This window comes from Pteropus alecto, unplaced genomic scaffold (assembly GCF_000325575.1).
Source record: "Pteropus alecto unplaced genomic scaffold, ASM32557v1 scaffold5, whole genome shotgun sequence".
Taxonomy (NCBI): Eukaryota; Metazoa; Chordata; class Mammalia; order Chiroptera; family Pteropodidae; genus Pteropus; species Pteropus alecto.
The window spans coordinates 17,542,762-17,562,587 of record NW_006441953.1 but is presented as its reverse complement, the minus strand read 5'-3'; the positions used below and the strand labels follow the sequence as shown (position 1 = coordinate 17,562,587).

General features: G+C 32.5%; 1 protein-coding gene across 9 annotated transcripts in view; it reads left to right on the top strand.

The window, feature by feature from the left end:
- Window positions 1-19,826, top strand: part of TBC1D19 (TBC1 domain family member 19) — a 107,223-nt gene that overhangs the window by 47,662 nt on the left and 39,735 nt on the right. For all 9 annotated transcript variants that reach the window (XM_025051782.1, XM_025051783.1, XM_006918947.3 and 6 more), the window contains 5 exons: window positions 611-683; window positions 4,213-4,251; window positions 5,778-5,890; window positions 9,511-9,585; window positions 12,767-12,829. In XM_025051782.1, the coding sequence (XP_024907550.1) occupies window positions 611-683; window positions 4,213-4,251; window positions 5,778-5,890; window positions 9,511-9,585; window positions 12,767-12,829 (363 nt within the window). The remainder of the gene's footprint in view (window positions 1-610; window positions 684-4,212; window positions 4,252-5,777; window positions 5,891-9,510; window positions 9,586-12,766; window positions 12,830-19,826) is intronic.

The window sequence follows — 19,826 nt, the reverse complement described above, 5'->3', positions numbered from 1 at the left end:
AAGATAAAATTGACAATTGCTGCATATACTGCGTGTATATGTGTGTTTCAGGAAAGATTTGAATGTTAATAGTTCTTAAAGGATAATTATCATTCCTTACTTTAGTAATTAGCCTAGTACCTAAAAAGACACAATTAAGAACTGATTTTAAAACGTTTTTTTAAACATTGGCATCACATGTATTGGTCAGAAGGTATCAAAGTAAAACTTTTTCTTAGGTAGAAGAAATTAGGAGAAAGAAAAATGCTACTAAAGGAAGGTTCTGCTTTTGGAGAAATATTGTGGTTTTTTTTCTCATTATATATATATTTTCCCAATAAGTTGTTATCTTTTCTATTCATGTTTATTTCACACAAAAATAATAAATGTTAAACAGCAGTACTTGTAAAAAAATTATAGTTGTTCTGCTTCTTAGTTTTGAACTAGTATATTACTATTTAAAGGTTCAGTAATGTTCTTTTTTGTTTGTTTTAGATATTTGAATGAAGCAAAGATTTGTTTTACATTGTGATTTTTACTTAGGCTGATGTTAAAGTGAACGTGATTTTTAAAAAAATAATGTGTAGCAAAGTCTGAGTCATATATTAACTCTATGTGTGTTATTTTTCAGAAAGAATTTTTTGTGGAACTTGGCTTAACTACAGGACAACTGGGTATAGATGATTCTACACAAGTGCCTCCTGGTTAGTGTTTCTCCCAAATGGCATATAATTAATGATAAATGAGAGTGAGGTTAAGGTTTATCTTGTCATTTCCAGATTAATCCGGTAACTCTTTTATATCTGAAAACTAAGCATGCTTTTTGCCTCTCCTTGGTTACTCTTAATTATTGAATAGAATCCTAAATGTTGTAATTCTCAGAGTTTAACTAGATCTTGCCTTTTTACTTGAAGATCTTAAAAATAATTTTGAAAAGTTACTGGACATACAAAAGTCATTTTGTTGGCAAAATCTTTATTGGCAGCATTCACGTTTCCCTTTACTGGCCATCACTATTTTTTTATTATTATTATTTTGTGTCTCACTATTAAGCGAACATGATGCTCTACCTTGAATAAACTAAGGCTTTAAAATGAGTATCTTTTAAATCTAAATCATCCAGAAAATTTCCCTAACTTTTCCCTTTTTCTCTTTTTGTGCATAAATACAATGTGTTTTTCATAAAAAAACTAAATTGATATTTAGCTATAATCAAAAGGAAGTAAAAATTAACTTAAATATGGGAGGCCTTTGTTGTACTAGAAATAATACTATGCAGGAGTCGGGGATCTAACTGTTGTAGTCTTCCACGTGCCACTGGCTAGCGTATGCCTTGGGCAAGTCACTTTATATCTCTGCACTTGTTTCTTCCTCTATAAAATAAGGAAGTTGTCTATTTATTGTTCTTAATAATAACAATACACATAAAAATAAACAATTATTGAGCATATATTATGTGTGGTGTGTGTTATCTCATTTTAACCTCTCAGCAACCTAGAAGTTATGTTTATTACCACTTTTAAAACTTTATTACTATGCATATGGAAAAGTATATATATCATAAGAGAATGGCTCAATGAATTTCTATGAATTGGACATACACAGATCAATAAACTCCGTGTAACCACTTTCAATCTTTATTCCCCTGTGTCAAAGATAACCACTGTTCTGATTTCTACCAGCATAGATTAGTTTTGCCAGTTCTTGAACCTCATATGAATTACAATCTACAATAGTATGTTCTCTTTGATGTTTGACTCCTTTTGTTCAACATTATGTTTGTGAGATTCAGCCATATTGCTATATGTATTTATAATTCCTTTTTTTTTTTTTTTTTTTGCATTATAGTGTACCATTGTATCAACATACCACACACATTTGTTTATTTATTCTACTGTGGTTGGATATTTGGGAAGTTTCAAGTTTGGAGCTATTCTAAATAAGGCTGCTAAGAACATTCTAGTATGTTTTTTTTGGTTATATATATATATATATTCTTCTGTTGAGTATACACCTGAGAATGCAATTTCTCAGTCCTAGGGTTTGCATAAGTTCAGCTTTAGTAGATAAGGGCTGAAGAATTTTTAAAAGGTGGCAGTACCAGTTTACACTCCTACCAACAATGTAAGAGAGTAGTGGTTGCTCCGTATACTTGCTAATGCTGGGTGTATTCCATCTTCCTTGTTTTAGTCGTTCAGGTGGTATATAGTGGTATTGGATTATGATTTTAATTTTCTTGCATGGTGTGAGGTAGAAGTATTACTACCATTTTAAAGTCGAAGAAGTGGAAATATTAAGTAACTTACCCAAAAGTCACAAAACTGGTAAGTGATGGAACCAAGATTCAGAACTAAGCAGTCTGACCTCATTAATGGGAGTTGGTATCTTTACAAAAGATACCGAACTGAGCTCCCCAGCCCATTCTGCAGCAAAAAGCCGTTAATCTACAACACGGAAGAGCCCTCCCCCTACCCCTGCCCTACCTCAGAACCCAACTGTACTGGCACCCTGGTCTTGGACTTCTAGACTCCAGAACTGTGAAGGGTAATTTCATGTTGTTTATAAGCTACCAGCTTGGGGTATTTTGTTATAGCAGCCTGCATGGACTAAGACAGATATACTTTTGTTCATGGCCAGCAATAGCCATATATAACTAACAAAAAGAAAAGGAAATAGTAATATACCTTGATATTTATGTTTTTCACTTTTGAAATAATCCTTAAGAATTGTTTTTAAATTATTCTAAACCTTACAATAGCTATGCTTTAAAAAACCTATTTTTCCTCCCTTAGAGTACAGTTCTTTCTTCTTTGATTCACTCATAATACAAATATGTGTGAGACCCTGCTAAGGGCAAGGGACTAGAATATGTAGATATGACATAATCTTTGCTTTTAGGGAAGATACCATAGAAAATAAGATTCAAACAAGAATCAGCCTGGTATTTGCTGTTATTTATTATGTCCAAAGCCATTGGAGTATAGAGTGTCTGTCTGCCTGGAGGGGGTGACGATCTCTTTAGTCGTTGCAGTTATTTTTGCTCTCCCTGCTTCTCAAAGTAGAACTGCTAAAATTTGGGTCGAATTACTGTTCATCCAATGAGATTGTTCTTAGTGGTATAATTAGATTTTGCCTGACTTGAGAATTGCTAGGCCACGATGTTACTTGGAAAGGAGAATAGGGTCGTATATAAGTATTGACTTACCAGGAGTTCTTTATATATTCTGGATCTTTTGCTGGATATATGTATCACAAATACATTTTATAACTCCGTGACTTACCTTTTTCATTCTTAGGGTCTTTCGATGAACAGAAGTTTTAAAATTTTAATTTGGTCTAGTTTATGAGTCTTTTCTTATTGATTGGTACTTTAAAAACGAACCTTTGTTTCTTTTGTATAATCTTTTTAAATGGCATTTGTGTAGTACAATTTTACCTATGTAGGATTAAGCCTTTTAAAAATTAGATTTGCTTTAATGGTAGATTAGATAGAAGTAGGACTTCGCAAATGAAGCTGCCAACAAGTTTTTTTTTTTAATTGAGGTCTAGTTGACATACAACATTATATTATTTTCAAGTATACGACATAATGATTCAATATTTGTATATATTGAAAAATGTATACATTTTTCATATAATAAGTCTAGTTAACATCCATCACCATACATAGTTACAAAATTTTTTTTCTTATGAGAAAGTTTAAGATTTACTCTTAGCAACTCTTGTAATGCAATATTACATGGCAACTCTTGTAATATGTAATGCAATATTAACTATAGTTGCCATGCTGTGTGCTATATCCCCAGGACTTATTTACTTAATAACTGGAAGTTTGTACCTTTTGACTCCCTTCACCCATTTCACCCCTGCTTCCCACCACCGCCTCTGGCAACCACCCAAGTTTTGTGTGAGCATGTGTTTTTTTAGGAAAAAAATTAAAGATGAATAAACAAAAACATTTTTGTGTTGTGAGATGTTCAGTTTTATTTTAACAAAGGAAAATTAATTTATCAATTGTTTCTTCTGATTAAATGTACCTAACTCGTTTTTAATTTCTACAAACTCTAAACAACTTAAAAATGGTTTTCTACATACAAATATAAATATTCTTAGAGCCATTCAACTTTAAACATAATTATCGAAAGTATTGATACCAGAAAAAATATACCGTTGTCCTAAATGTGGTTCATCATATTTCTGTTTAATTATTTTATTTTCTTTTATCATTTTTAGAACTTTTTGAAAATGAGCATGTACGTATTGGGCATAAAGGTAAGCTTTTGATTATATTTATTATAATTTCCGAAAATGAGACAGTCCTAAGTAAATGTCTGTATTCATATACCCGTAACTGAAATTTAATCTCCAAAAAGCTAAAAACCTAAAAAGGAGTTATATTTAACTACATAGATAGTATAATGGAAATCTTTATAAGGAAGGGAAATGCATCATTTTAACTTCATCGATAAATGTCAGATGAAGTATACAGATGGTTCACGAAAAAGAAAATAATAAATGCAGATACACATTCCTCAAGGATGTTAGCTTAATCCATTCAGCAGTAGAATTTCATTTTAAAATCAAAGAAGCAGGTTCTCTCTCTGATGCGCCCACACACTTCTCATTAGTGTTAATGGGAATATGTTCCTGCATCAGGAGAAAATGTAACCGTCACGCTTCCTGATGACTGTTCATAATGGTAAGACTTAATAACTGAAGAGGCTCCTAGTGTTCTGGGGAATAATTTTTCCCCATCTTTTGAAGATTTTTTTCTTTGTCTATGTAAATTCTGTTTTATCTTTGAAATAAGTAGTACAAATAAGTCTTTGTTTCAGAATGAACCTTCTATGGCAATTACATTGTCATATTCTAAACTCCTTAGTTTAATTTATCAAATTCATATTTAAAAGACTTCATATGTATGATCTGAATTTTCATTAAACACAGTTGCAAATTTAAAATGTTCATCTTTTTTTATTTCATATCATTTCCTTGTTTCATTTGGTTTTGTCATTTTCATTTAGTGTAAATTTTTTCTCTTTTCTTTTAAGAAGAAAATATAAGAAAATAGTACTGTTAAACAAATATCAGCAGTTGTCTAGTATGTCTTTTTGTTGTTGTTGGAGAGAAGCTTTATTTCCAGACTCAATACCTAGTATTTTCACTAAAGAGAACAAAAATGAAAATGAAAGCAAAAGTATAATATATTGATTTTATAAATTTGGCTGCTTACAAATAAATTTTGGCCTTCCTAAAAGGTTATCAGATCTTTTTTGTTTTCTTTAAAGAATCCCTCTTTTCTCTTGATTTTGGGAGACAGCTAAGAAGTCACCTAATAGATGTCTTACATCCTTTATAATTCTTAGTCATAATACTTCGTATACCATAACACTTCCAAATACTAAAATATTGATGACTGAGTAGAATATACATAAGAAATTTTGGGATTCTCTAGATATGACTTTACTTGATTATGGAATCCAAAAATTATATATATGCATCACTAATTTCAGATCCATGGAGCTATAGTTAAAGCAAAGTGATCTCGAGGTACCAATGTACATTAAAAACTTTTACAGGCAGGGTAAGAGGAGGGGAAGCTTAAGACTTAAACCTTATAGAGCTGTAAATAGGACCATATTAAAATTCAGAGAGTAAAAGAAGGTTGTCAAGGCACGATGTAATTATAAAAGACATAAAGATGAAATGTTAGCTTCCCAAAAGATTTTTAATTGACAATTTCAGCGCTATTTCTTAAATTAAGAATTTTCTAATAAGATTTAATATACTTTTGCCAGTTCTAGCAGAACAAGATAGTGCTGCTGCTCAACAGTACATCAGACAAGGAAGCCCCACAGCATTGCGAGCAGAATTATGGGCCCTCATTTTGAATATTTCCGGTCAACCCGAGGTAAGAAGAAAAAAGGATGGACCAAATTTGAACTATTTTTCAAATGCCAATTATTCAAAGTAGAAATACTTTTGTTTATTAATCTAACATTTACCTTCTTTTTTGTTTTCAAAATTAGTGTAGTTTTTAGTTCTAAGATAAGATTAACATAATTTAGTCACTAAACTCTTAACATAAACGTTTTTGTTATTAATAATTAGTGTGTACTTATACACACAAAGAACAATAAGTGAAATGTTAAGAAATGGAGTCTGCCCATTTAGATTACTGAAGACGTATGATGGAAACAAGGTGTTAGAATAGAGAGAAATTAAGACGGGCAACTCAGTGTAAGTAAATGAATACTTTGTCCCTACAGTTACTTTTGAAATGTGTATTTTTTTATACATACTATTTTAGATGTACTATTTTGACAGATTATGTGAGAATATTATTTTTCTAAGTATAAGAACATTTATTTTAGGAAATATAATGAATATGAAGAGAAATCACCAACAGACAGTTAATAGTTTCAATAAAGAAAAAATTATGTAAGACTGATTATTTTTGAAATATTTTCTTAAGCTCATTAATCATATAAGTCATTCATTTAAATGCTTTAATAAATAGAAAACTAATGGTTTCCTAGTCTACTGGTTAAAAACATGAGTTTTAAAATCATACAGACCTGGTTTCAACTCCTAGCTCTTCTGACTTATTGAAATATGTCATCGAGTGAGCTATTTAAATTTCTTCAAACTTCAATTTACCCATACTTAAATATAGGTAATAATACTTATATTACAGAGTGGTTGTGGGAATTAAATGAAATAATGTACATGAGTCTTTTAACACAGCGCTTGACATAAATGGTCACCATTAATGGTAGTAATAATAATTACATATTGCACATAATTATATTACAAATTAATTATAATTTATAACAATGCAGTATTTAAAGGCAAACATTATAGTCTATCATAAAAACTACACTTCTGACCTTTGCAAATTACGTATATGTGTGTGTGCATGTGCATGTATGTGTGTATTTTTAAATCTTATCTTTGAGAATAGCACTGTCAAAAATCACTTGTTTCTTTTGGGGAAGAATAAATAAAGCTTGTGATTCATTTCAGAGCAATTTTAGAACAAATGATATTGCTGATCTTAGTGTGGTGACACTTTAGAAGTAACAGTTTACAAAATAGATTTGAGTGTGTGTTGGGCATTTTTTTTGTGAGTGTATCGACTGTAGTAGAAGTGTAACTAATCTGTGTAAATGACCTACCACTTCACTGATCAGGAGCTAGATAACAAATCTTGTCTCTGCAGAGAAACTAACACTGCCATTTCAAAACAAATTTAGAATTTTTCCAGAAATATCACCCTAGAATAAAAGTAGTAATCCCAGATAATGATTGTTTATTATAATGTTCAATGATGGTTTTTTATTCCTGAATTTTGGAACTAATAGTCATCTTAATTTTCTAAATGCAAAATGACAAGTCTATAAATAGAAATTCGTATTTTTAGAGAAGCAATCTTTGTTGAATAAAACACTTTCCATCACTTACACTTATTTTCAGCTGTAAAAGTGTGACTTTAACAAACGTGTATAACAGTTCCAAAATAATTGTTGAGGGTGGTACATTAGAGAGTGAGGCAGGGGTGCGGGAATGGGGAGAGAGGGAGAATACTTACTTCTTATCAAGAACTTAACCAGAACTTAACCAGAACTCTGTTCAATTACTTCTCAATCACTTAAAATAAACTACACATACAAATGCAGTCATAGATGAGGAGTTAGAGAGAGAAATGGAATATTTCGCACCCATAAAGCTATTTCTAAAAATCTTATCTCAATAGAAAGACTTTGGATATAATGCTTTAAGTTCTTAGTAGTTAATTTATTTACTATTTTTACTAAAACATTATATACCTTTGATTTGTTTCCCCTTTTTAAGAAAATAAGCAATAAGTTTAAAAGGATTACTTTTATGTAGTTTCTTTCCTACATATTTTTAGGTGTGTGTCAAAATATTCATATTTAGTAAGCATTCATATTTTATTTTATTTTATTTTTTGCTTAATTTCAGCTTGCTAATTAAAAGAAGACAGAAAAAATTTTAATACTTTTTTTCTAGGTACTTGCTTATTGATAAAATAGCTAAGACTAATATTAACATTTAAGATTTGCTTTAGTGATTTCTAAATAAGGTTCTCCACTTTACCTAGGTCTACAATAATGCCTGACCTTGATTTTCCCGGTCAGCCCACCTCATCTTCACAGTGCCTGTTTTTGACCTTCACTCTCCTCAACCACTTCTTTTTAGTAATTAAGTTTACAATCTTCTACTTTTACAGCTAAACACTCTGAAAAAGAAGTCTATGCCGGATGCTCTTACTTACTTATTCTACCATAGTCTGGCAAACACCCCACTACATGACTGTAACTGCCTTTGCCAAGGCAGCTATGCAACACATTCTTCTTTGTCCCAGACGACCCTGTCCCACAACACTTGGTAGAGGGAATGTCTTCAGAGAGAATCATACAGATTGGTGTGTGCTAATGGAGCCAAGTAGTGTTTGGACATGAGCAGAAACCAGGGCTAAAGTGCCTAAGAGATGAATGGAGGGATTTGGAGGAACACAGGAGTCAGCTTAAGCAATGAGATATTTCTATCTCTCTTTAACACAACTGCTACCAAATTGATCTTTATTCATTTTTTTTAACTGTTATTCATTTTTTTAACCTTTATTATAAATTCCCTGACCAACTATTAACCTGATGCTTAGCAGGATTGTAGTTTCAAGTCCTTCCTCCCTTTCTTCCCCTCTCTCCATTTTTATTTTCCCTTCTCTCTCTTTTTCTCTCCTTTCTACCTTCCCTCTCTTCCTTCTATTTCTTATTCTTTATTAGATTAAATATTAGCCTAATCTTATCACTGCGTAGAATTAATCATGTTTTATATTATGATGGGACCATATTCTAATATAAAATAAATAACTTCTTTCATAAGCTATATGATTGCTTTTATTACCAGAGATGATTTAGTATGTTTAAACTTTTTATTTTATAATAATTTAGGTATTAGAAAGACAGTATAGAGTGGTCCTGGTTTTTGTATAGGTTCTGGGGTCAGGTTTTCTGGGATCAAATCATACTACATTTGTGGCCTGGAACAGCAAGAACTTTTTACTCTGGGCCTCAGTTTCTCAAATGTAAATGTAAATGTAAATGTAAATCACAACCATTTTATTTTGTAGGTATGGGATTAAATAAATTAACTCATAGTTAACTCATAATAGTGGGTAAAAAACAGTTCCTGATACCTAGTAATTACTTAATAAACACTGTATTTGCTATTGAAGTTAACTTATAGTTAATCAATTTAGCAAATATTACTTGAATACATACCAGGTGCCAGATCTCATCCTAAGTGTTGGGATTAGGAATATTTATTGAGCACCTAATATTGGCCAGGTATAGAAAATGTAGCAGTGAATAAAATAAAGTCTCTATCCTCTTAGCATTTATAATACTATTAATGATTCTTATTTATTAAAGTTTGAGGCTGATTCACACTTTATAAATGTGATTGACCTTTAATTTTTTTTGTTTGTTATACTTTTAACTCTAGGATGTCTTGTATTATGAGCAGCTTAAGACTAATGTGATACAACATGACCTTTTGGTGGACAGTCTAATTTATAAAGTAAGTAAAAGTGTACATAGTTTTTTCACTTTCTTAATATCAGTAAACAATTATTGAAAGTCTTTAACATGCAAGGCTTGCTTTATATATGATGATACATATTAACCTTGAAAAATAATTTTAAGTGATTATTTTCTTTGTAAAGTTAAGCTTGACCTTCAAATTTTGCAGACTCCATTCAATGTTATCTTCTCTCCTTTTGAAGTTGTCCTTATGATCCTTTCTTCTTCCTCCTGTTTTTTGATTAAGAGAACGATAAGCATTTCTTATTTATCTCATGATTCTTTATAACCTACTGGTTTATTCTTTTATATTGAAGTCATTTGTTATTTTTAATTTCTTTTGGTTTCTAGACATGTGATTAAGCATTTCTCAAGTTTTATGATAGAGATAAACTGAATTTTTGTGTCCAGGCATCTGGTATCAAGTTGAGATATAAATGCCGTAAGCATAATACAGGATATGGTTGATTCTGGGTTAATAATTAGTCTATGTAAAACACTTGGCTTTAAATTTTAGAACTTGTAAGACAGTGGAGAAGGGCATAGTATTTCAGGTCTTGGAAATGGGGGAAAGAAGAGAGCACATGGAGGACCCGCAGGTTTGTCTGGGTGGAACACGACCATGGTTGATAATGATGATCACTCGTGTTTAATGACCACCAAGTGTGTGCCATGCAGTGTTCCAAACCCTTTACATGGATTGTCATTTGATCCTGACAGCGAAACTTAAGGGTGGCAGATACCAGCGGTTAGGCTATAAATGATTTTTTTTTTTCCCCTGGAAAAAAAAACTCGCATTCTACAAAATCATGCATTAAAAATCATAGAGTTTATGGGGGAAATAGGGATGAGGTAGCTTTTGCAGTTTGTAACCAGAGTACTAACAGAATAATTGGTAGCTTGGGAGATAAATTGGACAACTCAGGCAGGCTGCTCCTGCAGGAACTATTAAAATGGTACAAAAATAATAAAGTAGAAATACAAAATAATGCAGACAGAAGTGGTAGGCGGGGCTACTGGAGCTGCATTAGGGTGAGTATGATAGGGGGTAAAGAAACAGAGATGTACAAGGCAGAGCTGTGCCTCTCTGGAGAGGGAGCCCCCAGTGCAGCCATCCATTTGTAATTTTTTTGAAATATAGTTATAAGGGATCATGCTTGTGCAGCACTTGAGCTGAAGGCATTTTCCTTTCCTTGTTATAATACTAATCCTGATGTTTTGTCCCCCTCTTTTTAAAGAAAAATTGTATATGAACCAACATAATTTTCATGTTATATTGACATCATTCCCTTTCTTACCAGCCACATATTGACAAGTATAACAAAACAGGAAGTACTATTATTTTTAACATTTTACAGATGAGGGAACTGAGACAAAGAAAGATTAAAGAAATTTGTTTAAATTTGTGTGCTAAGTAGAAAATTAAGATTTGAACCTAGGCGATCTGATTTCACAACCTTACTTTTAACTACTGTATGCTGCTGGGCGTAAAGATGAGAGCCAAGAGGATACAGTCTTTTGATGAAAAGTCTTGGTTCTCACAGAGGTTTTACACAGATTTGGATCACAGGTACTACTGTTAACTGACGTCCAATGATCATACTTGAGGGGATTATTTTAGCAACTGGATGAGAGACCTTTTGGGCTTTAATACCGTCAACCTCTTTTCTATTCAAATGAGAGAATCCTCACAAGAGAAGACATTTAGAAAGTCAGGGAGTGCTAGCTTAAGACTTCTGTTTGCTGCCAACATAATGTCAGTTTGAATCAGTAAGAAAATCTGCTATAAGAAAGAGGTAAACAGTTTGTGTCTGAAGAATTAAATGTAAGTTTTGGTAGAATCAATCCTGACTGTCCACAACATGAGTGTTTTTAGGAAGATGTCAGTCTCTGTTCCTGACTTGCATTAGTTTAGCTTTGCTGATCTCGTTGGAGCAACTCCAAACGTTATTAAAGTCAGCCCTTGAGGGAATGAGCATTTAAAAAAATTATTTGAAGTTTCATTATAGCTCTCTTTGGCAAAGACTCATTTTTAATTTAACTGAAAGTAAAGTCGAGTTATTTTAGTGGTTGAAGGAGCGAATGGAAGAAGGCAACACTAAATATAGAACATCATCAAACCATCCCTAAGCTAAATTATTAAATGGTTCTCTCTGGACTGTATTTTTTCACAAACTTGAATTTTATCCCCACCATCGCCCACTGTTTTCCACCAGTTCGTTATTACCCCCTAAAGAGAAAAATAACTAATTTTTCTCTAACATAAAACTTAGATACCAAAGAATAAGATTTTGTTGGGTAGAGATAAGCTTTGGAGGTCCACAAACCATTGTAATATGTAAATATTTTTGGCCCACAAGTATCAATTCTCACCCCCTTAGAGGCAATATCATCCCTGTTTAAGAATGCGTGATCTCTGCCTCTGCCCATGATGTCTTCTGATGTGGAAGACTGGCCTCTTTCTCCTCTCTTAATCTGTGTCTTTAAGTCTTTCAAGACTTAGCATGCATTCAACTACCTCCAGAGTCACCTGTGACTCACTTCATCCTTCCCTTTTTGCTGCCTTGCTCAATAGCTCAGTTGAAGTTTGTAGATTGAGCAATATTATCAGAGGTTTCTGCAATATTTCTATGTAATTGTTTTCATATTTCTGCTCTGCATGTTTTCTTGCTGGTGAGATTGTAGACTTCTTGAACATAAACAGCATCCTGTTTGTTTGTTTGTTAATAAGCAATGACTTGCAAGTGAATAATTACAAAGGCATAGCAGATTTTTGGTATTTTGAGGGAATGGCAAGAATGTGGACCTGAACAGTGGAGGATGAGATTGGAATAGTAATTTAGGTCCATATTGTTATGATTGCTTCTGAATGTTATGATTACATCTGTTTTTCCAACTTTTAAGACAGCTAAGTAGATTAGAAGGAGATAAAATAGAAATAAGTAATAAGGAATTACTAATGGAACCTAAAAAAGTGTCAGCAATTTGATGTCAAATAATGTGTCACATATATTAGTCAAGTAAATTTATAGCAGTGATAAAATCTAATTGAGAAGTTTATAATCATATATAAAATAATAAAATAATTGCAGTATTCTTTCTAAATATTGCATTTATGTCTTAGTACCATAGATATATTTATTTAGGTTCTTTTCAGTATTCTCTACTTTTAATTTTAGGATGTGAAGTTGACAGCAAGCAATGATGATTATTATTTTGTATTTGAAGATTATCTATACCAGGTAAGTTGAAAAATTAAAATATATAATATTCTTGTTGTAAGTTCTCTAACTCAACGATGCTTTGGGTGACAGCTCTGTTGTTAACCAAATCCTTCTGAAATCCAAGCCGTGTGTTTATTTTGTATCAAATTACAGGTTCTAAGTTTAGGATAAGGTTAACTTTTGTTCTTATATGAGATTAGGTGGGAGAACAAGAGTTCCAAATGAGTTTTGGACTGTTCCTTTTGGTCCTAACAACCAGGAGATGTACAGGTACAGATTCTTAAATCAGGTGTCAAATTCATATATAAGCCATCCCCAGATGTTTAGAAAAATGTTTTACATAATACTTTTCTATTAAAGGTATTGAATAAATAAATGCTTTAAAATCAGGTAGAAGTGTCACGATTACTCTTTGGTCATTTCATATATTGATATTGTGGATGTTTGGATTTTTACTTAGGTCCTTTTATTATCAGCTAAAATAAAAATATCATAAATAGAAAATATGTAACTTATATGGAATGGCCTAAATGATATTTTTAAAGATCTCACATATATATGATATATTAATAATTTGATTTTGCGTAAATGTCAATATAAATGTCATGGAGAAAATATCTAGATTCCACAAAGCGATTTTTGTTTGATTAAATGTAAATAAGTCCTAACTGTTTAGATTAGCAGTTGTCTGGTTGGTAATAGTGATAGCGGTGTGCATCTGTTTAAGAAAAAAAAGACAAGATAAGAAATTAAGTAAGAACCTCTCAAGAAGTTTAATCAGTTGTACCTTTTAAGAACTGAAGTCTGAAGACTTTAAATAAATTATTTGTAAAATTGAAAATTGAAATAATCCTAGAAACAATTTTAAGAGAATTCCAACAATTTCAAATATGAATTAATTTTATTTTAAAAAATAGTAAAGATTAAAAATCCCATTTTTAATATAAAGTTAGTCATTGATATAAAGTTAGTCATTAATTAAAATTTGGAAAATACAAAAATCTAAAAGTTTATTTACTTGCGTAGCCAATATGTAGCCCAGTGCCTAATTCTTAGTACTCAGAATATATAGATAACATTAATGCTCTATTTATATAGTAATGTTAGTTTACTGGTAACATCTGTACTTAAAAAATATTTAGTGGAAATTATGACTTGGAATGGCAGCATAAGGAGCTCCATGGAACCATTCTTAGCAGAAAAACCATAACTGGTAAAAAAAAAAATTTAAAAAACCCAAACATTTAAAGTATTAGAAACTATCCTAAGGTCATACATCAAGTTAGCAAACAAAAAACCACATTTATTCAGGAAGGTTAGTAAATCTCAGTAAGGACAATCTATGGCACTTGAGCCATAATGTACTCTCCCCATCCCTTCCTGTCCAGGTCAGCATGAAGGAGGCTTCAATTCAGCTGAGTATGGCCAAGAAGGAATTCCTTTCTCTCTTACTTCTAGTCAGGGCTGCCAAGAAGTCAGGGGCTTCCTTCTTCCAAACGGCCTCCACTTACAGGGCAGAACTCTGCCCCAAGAGCCCTGCCTGCTCTTGACAGGCTGAGAATGCTGGGGCCCCATTGCTTTCACTCCAACTTGCTCATAGGGTGGAGGTTCCACATGGGTAGAGGCAAACTGAGAAGACCAGGGACTATCGTCCCCCCATCCCTGCCAGCACCCTTCTTAGAAAGTAGAAGTGTCACTGTGAAAGAAGTGAGCCACTGTCCCCATCCCTAACTCCAGAGAAGTCACTCAGATATTTTGCCCACAGGGCAAGAGGCAGCCATAAGAAAAGAAAGCTCTGAAGCTCTCCTTAAAGAACTGACTTTAAATGGAGTTTTGGAAAGTTCAGGCCTAATAGGGCTCTCTAAAGCAATGGAGATTTTAAAAGTAGGCAATTAAGAAGAGGGAGTTAGCTCCATGGGAGTAACATGCTAAACCATAAGTCAGATAGTTTACCAGGGAGACCAGGGATAGAGACAGATGGGAGGAGTCCTGATGGGGTAGCAATAAACCTCAAAGTTTGGCCTCCAAAATGACTTCTGCAAAGGTTTCCAAATTAAATTGGGTCAGACTGTGGGGCAATTTGTTCCTGAGAACATTATTGAAAACAGTGGAGCAAACACTGACAATTAGTTGAGCTTATCATCTGGTTGTAATAGGAACAAGGGCAGAAAGCTTAGCAGAGAAATCAGGGAAAAAGACAGACAAAGAGACCCCTGCTAAAACCAGTGTCATCAAAGAGTGACTATGTGTATGCCCAAGGCTCTACCCTCAAGGTATATCACAGGTTTCACACTGTGAGATAAATAAACTTCAATAAAATATTTCAATTAAGTCGCTAAACAAATAAACAAGCAAACAACAGCAACAAGCCCCAACTGCCTAAAGAGGGCCTAGATATCAGACTTTACAAAGATGTCACTGCAGCCATTATTAAGTATGTTCAAAGAACTAAAGGAAACCATGCTTGAAGCTTGAAGAAGTAAAGTAAGGTATTATGATGGTGTCTTATCAAATAGAGATCAATAAAGAGATAGAAATTATTAAAAAGTACCAAATGGAAACTCGAGTTGAAAAGTAGAACAACTGAAATGAAAACTTCACTCAACAGATTTAAATGGGCAGAAAAGAATGTGTGAACTTAAAGACAGATGAATAAGGATTATGTCACCCAAAGAACAGAGGAAAAATAATGAATATCAATGAACATTGCCTCAGAGAAATGTAGGACACCATTATACTCACCAATATACGTATAAGGGGAGTACCAGAAGGACAGGAGAAGGAAAAAGAAATAGAAGAACTATGTGAAGAAATAATTTGATGAAAAACATTTATCTACACAAGAAACTCAATAAGTTCCCAGCAGGATACATAGAGACACAAGCCCAGATACATCATAGTCAAACTATCCAAAAGGCAAAGAACCTTGAAAGTTGCAAAAGAAGATTTGTTATATATAAGAGATCCTCAATAAGATTAACAGCTGATTTTTCATCAGAAACCATAGGGGCCAGAAGGCAGTGAAATAATATAATCAAAGTGCTCAAATAAATATTGAATAGTGTCTTTTTTTCTTCGTTTAGCTCAGGTTCTAGTAATTCTGTCCTCAAACATCTCTGTGGCCTTTGGCAATTCACCAGGCCTCCTTGGGCCTTTGTATGTTTATCATTAAAATGAAAGTTTGGGCTAGATGGTCTTAAAGACTCCTTTATGTATATAACAGGGCTTTAAAAATACTATTCATGTGATTTGACACATGGCAAAGCAATTAGATTTCTCCATAAAGGTGATTAGAGATTCTGTTTTTTTAAAACCCAGATTTTAAAATTTTATCTCAAGAGTTACTAGTCGCTGAATTATATCTGTTGAGATTTTCATAATTTCTAATGCAGGAAAACTCTATTGATCTTCTCCCAACTTGTTCTAAAAATTGATAAATGAAGGAAAGCATCAAGCAGCTATTCTATATATCTTGCTTTTCCTTTATAAATTGTTTCCTAGGAAAGGCAAGGAGGTACTGAAAGAAAATTCTCCCTCACCCCCAGCTTTATTGAGTTATAATTGACATATAACATTGTGTAAGTTTAAGGCAAACAACCTGTTGATTAGGTGGATATTTATGGGTTACAAAATGATCACCACCATAGTACTAGCTGACATCTCCATTCTGTCACATAATTACCATTTCTCTTTTGTGGTGAGAACATTGCAATCTATTCTCTTGGCAACCTTCAAGTATATAATACAGTTTTGTTAGATATAATTGCCATGCTATACATTATATCTCCAGAATTTGTTAATCTTATAAATTATAATCATAACTTTTTACTCTTTGACCAACATCTGCCCGTTTCCCACATCCTTTAACTCCTGGTAATCACCACTCTACCTTCTATTCCTCTGATTTTGGCTGTTTTAGATTCCACATGTAAGTGATATCATACATTATTTATCTTTCTCTATCTGACTTATCTCAGCCATAATGCCCTCAAGATTCATCCAAGTGCTTGCAAATAGCAGAATTTCCTTTTTTTCTCATGGCCAAATAATATTCCATTGTATTTTTATACCACATCTTTATTCATTCATTTATCGACAGACACTTAGGTTATTTCTATATCTTGGCTATTGAATAATGCCATAATGAATATGAAAGTACAGATATCTCTACAAGTGCCTGTTTTCAATTCCTTTGGATATATACCCAGAAGTGGGATTGCTGGATCCTATGGTAGTTCAGTTTTTAACTTTTTGAGCAGCCTTCATATTGTTTGCCATAGTTGCTGGGTTAATTTGTAATCCCACCAACAGTGCACTAGGGTTTTTTTTTCTCCACATTCTCACCAACTTATCTCTTGTCTTTTTGATGATAGTCATTTTAACAAGTGTGAGATGATAACATATTGTGGATTTGATTTGCATTTCCCTGATGATTAGTGATGTTGAATACCTTTTCATGTACCCGTTGGCCATTTGCATATCTTTTTTGGAAAATTGTCTATCCAACTTCTCTATTTTTTAGAAATTGCGTTGTTTTGTTTTCCTTGCTGTTGAGTTGTATGAGTTCTTTATATATTTTGAATATTAACCCCTTATCAGATATATTATTTGAAAATATTTTCTCCCATTCTGTAGGTTGCCTTTTATGTTGTTGATTGTTTATTTTGCTATGCAGAAGCTTTTAAGTTTAAAATAGTTGTACTTACTTTGGCTTTTGTTCCGTATGCTTTTGGTGTCATATGTAGGAAATCACTTCAAAGATCAATGTCAAGGAGCTTTTACTTTATGTTTTCTTTCAGGAGTTTTATGGTTTCAGGTTTAAAATTTAAGTCTTTAATCCATTTTAAGTTTATTTTTGTTAGTGGTATAAGATAGGTGCCCAATTTCATTCTTCTCTATGTGGTTAACAAGTTTTCCAGCACCATTTATTGTAGATACTATTTTCTCCATTGATTATTTTTGTCTCTCTTGTTAAATATTAGTTGAATGTTTTTGTGAGTGTTTATTTCTGAGCTCTTGACTCTGTTCCATTGGTCTATGTGTCAATTTTTATGGCAGTGCCATACAGTTTGATTACTTTAGCTTTGTAGCAGTTTGAAATCAAGAAGTGTTTGAGTATTCTTAGCTTCCTTGTCAAATATTAGTTGAACATATACTCATATGTTTATTTCTGAGCTCTTGACTCTGTTCCATTGGTCTATGTGTCAGTTTTTATGGCATTGCCATACTGTTTTGATTACTTTAGCTTTGTAGCAGTTTGAAATCAAGAAGTGTGAAGCTTCCTGCTTTGTTCTTCTTTCTCAAGATTGCTTTGGCTATTTTAAGTTTTTTGTGGCTCTATACAAATTTTAGGATTGGTTTTTCTCTTTCTGTGAAAAATGCCCTTTTGATTTTGATTGGGATCACATTGAATCTATATATGGCTTTGGGTCTAATAGACCTTTTAACCATGCTAGTTCTTCTGATATGTAGATATGAAATATCTTTTCATTTGTTTGTGTCTTCTTCAGTTTTTTTCATCAGAGTCTTGTAGTTTTCAGATATAGGTCTTTCACCTCCTTGGTTAAATTTATTCTTTAGCATTTTTTTTTATGTTATTGTCAATGGGATTGTTTTCTTTCTTATTTATCAGATATTTTGTTGTTAATGTATAGAAGCACAACTGTTCTGTATGTTGATTTCGTATCCTGCAACTTTACTAAATTCATTGATTAGTTCTAGCATATTTTTGATAGTCTTTAGGATTTTCTGTATATAAGATTATATCACCTGCAGATAAAGACAATTTTCTTTCCTATTTGAATACCTTTAATTTCTTTTTCTTGCCTGAGTGATCTTTTTAAAATATGAATCAATTCATGTCACGTGTGTGATTAAAACCAAAAAGACCAAAATCCTTCATGGAGTGTACATGACACTGCATGACCTGGCCCACCTCTCCAGCCTCATCGTCCACTTCTCCCCTCTTCTCCTAGTCAATTACTGTTTTTCTTTTAGTTCTCGGCTGAAATATCATTTATTCTTATATACCTTTCCTGATCTACTCCCTACTTGCCAATACAGACACACACAACAAGATCATGGCCATTTAAAATGTGTGTTTAAAGTACCATGTAATGCTTTTCATGCTTTTTATTTACTTATTATAACTCATTTAATTATTTTATAATTGTTTCTCGCATATTAATTCCATAAGATCCTCTGTGTTTCTTCTGGCACATGATGCTGTAGATCCTGAATATCTTTCTTAACATCATATACTTTTTAAAATTGATACAGTTTTATTTTTTTTACCATTGACAAGGAAGATTTCTTCTTTTATTTGAAAGCTTGATATTAGTAGTTATTGGCTGACTAAGGTTTTCCTGTTGTTATGTGGAGCTGTAGATTTCCTTCAGTTAGAGTTTACTTCCAGATTTGATAGATACTTTATGTGAACTGACTCCTAATGGAAACAGATCAGTTAATGTTGCATAATATTAAAGAAATAAAACAAATAAAATCAAACTAAATATCTGCTACTTGTCAAAAAGTAACTTGTTAAATTTTTAGTTCTTCTTATGCTAACTATTTTGATCCTGAATGCTTAACTGTTATAACACTAGGAATATGAATATATAAATTATAACATCAACCAAAGGCCATAATGCATGATTTATAGTGTGCTGCCTATTCTACTTCAGCATGTGAGTACAGAAAGTGTAAATTTGACAATTTCACCTCATCGTGGTGACTGGAGAAAGGGTTGTCAGTTTTAAGTTATAATTACAAAGGCTTTTTGGTGGTGGTAAAAGGGACTCTCCAGGTAACAAATCTGCCTCATTTGATTAACAGTCAGTAATGATATCATTGTAAATGAGAGCAGTAACATCTTCTCCAAATAGTGCCAGAATTAACTGTTGAGGGTATATTCATTTTTGCCTGTCCCACACTAACTTCGAAAACTTAAAAGTGACTGAGTCTGAAAAATGGAATTATTTACAAATGATGAGAAAAAGCAGAATGATCATCAGTA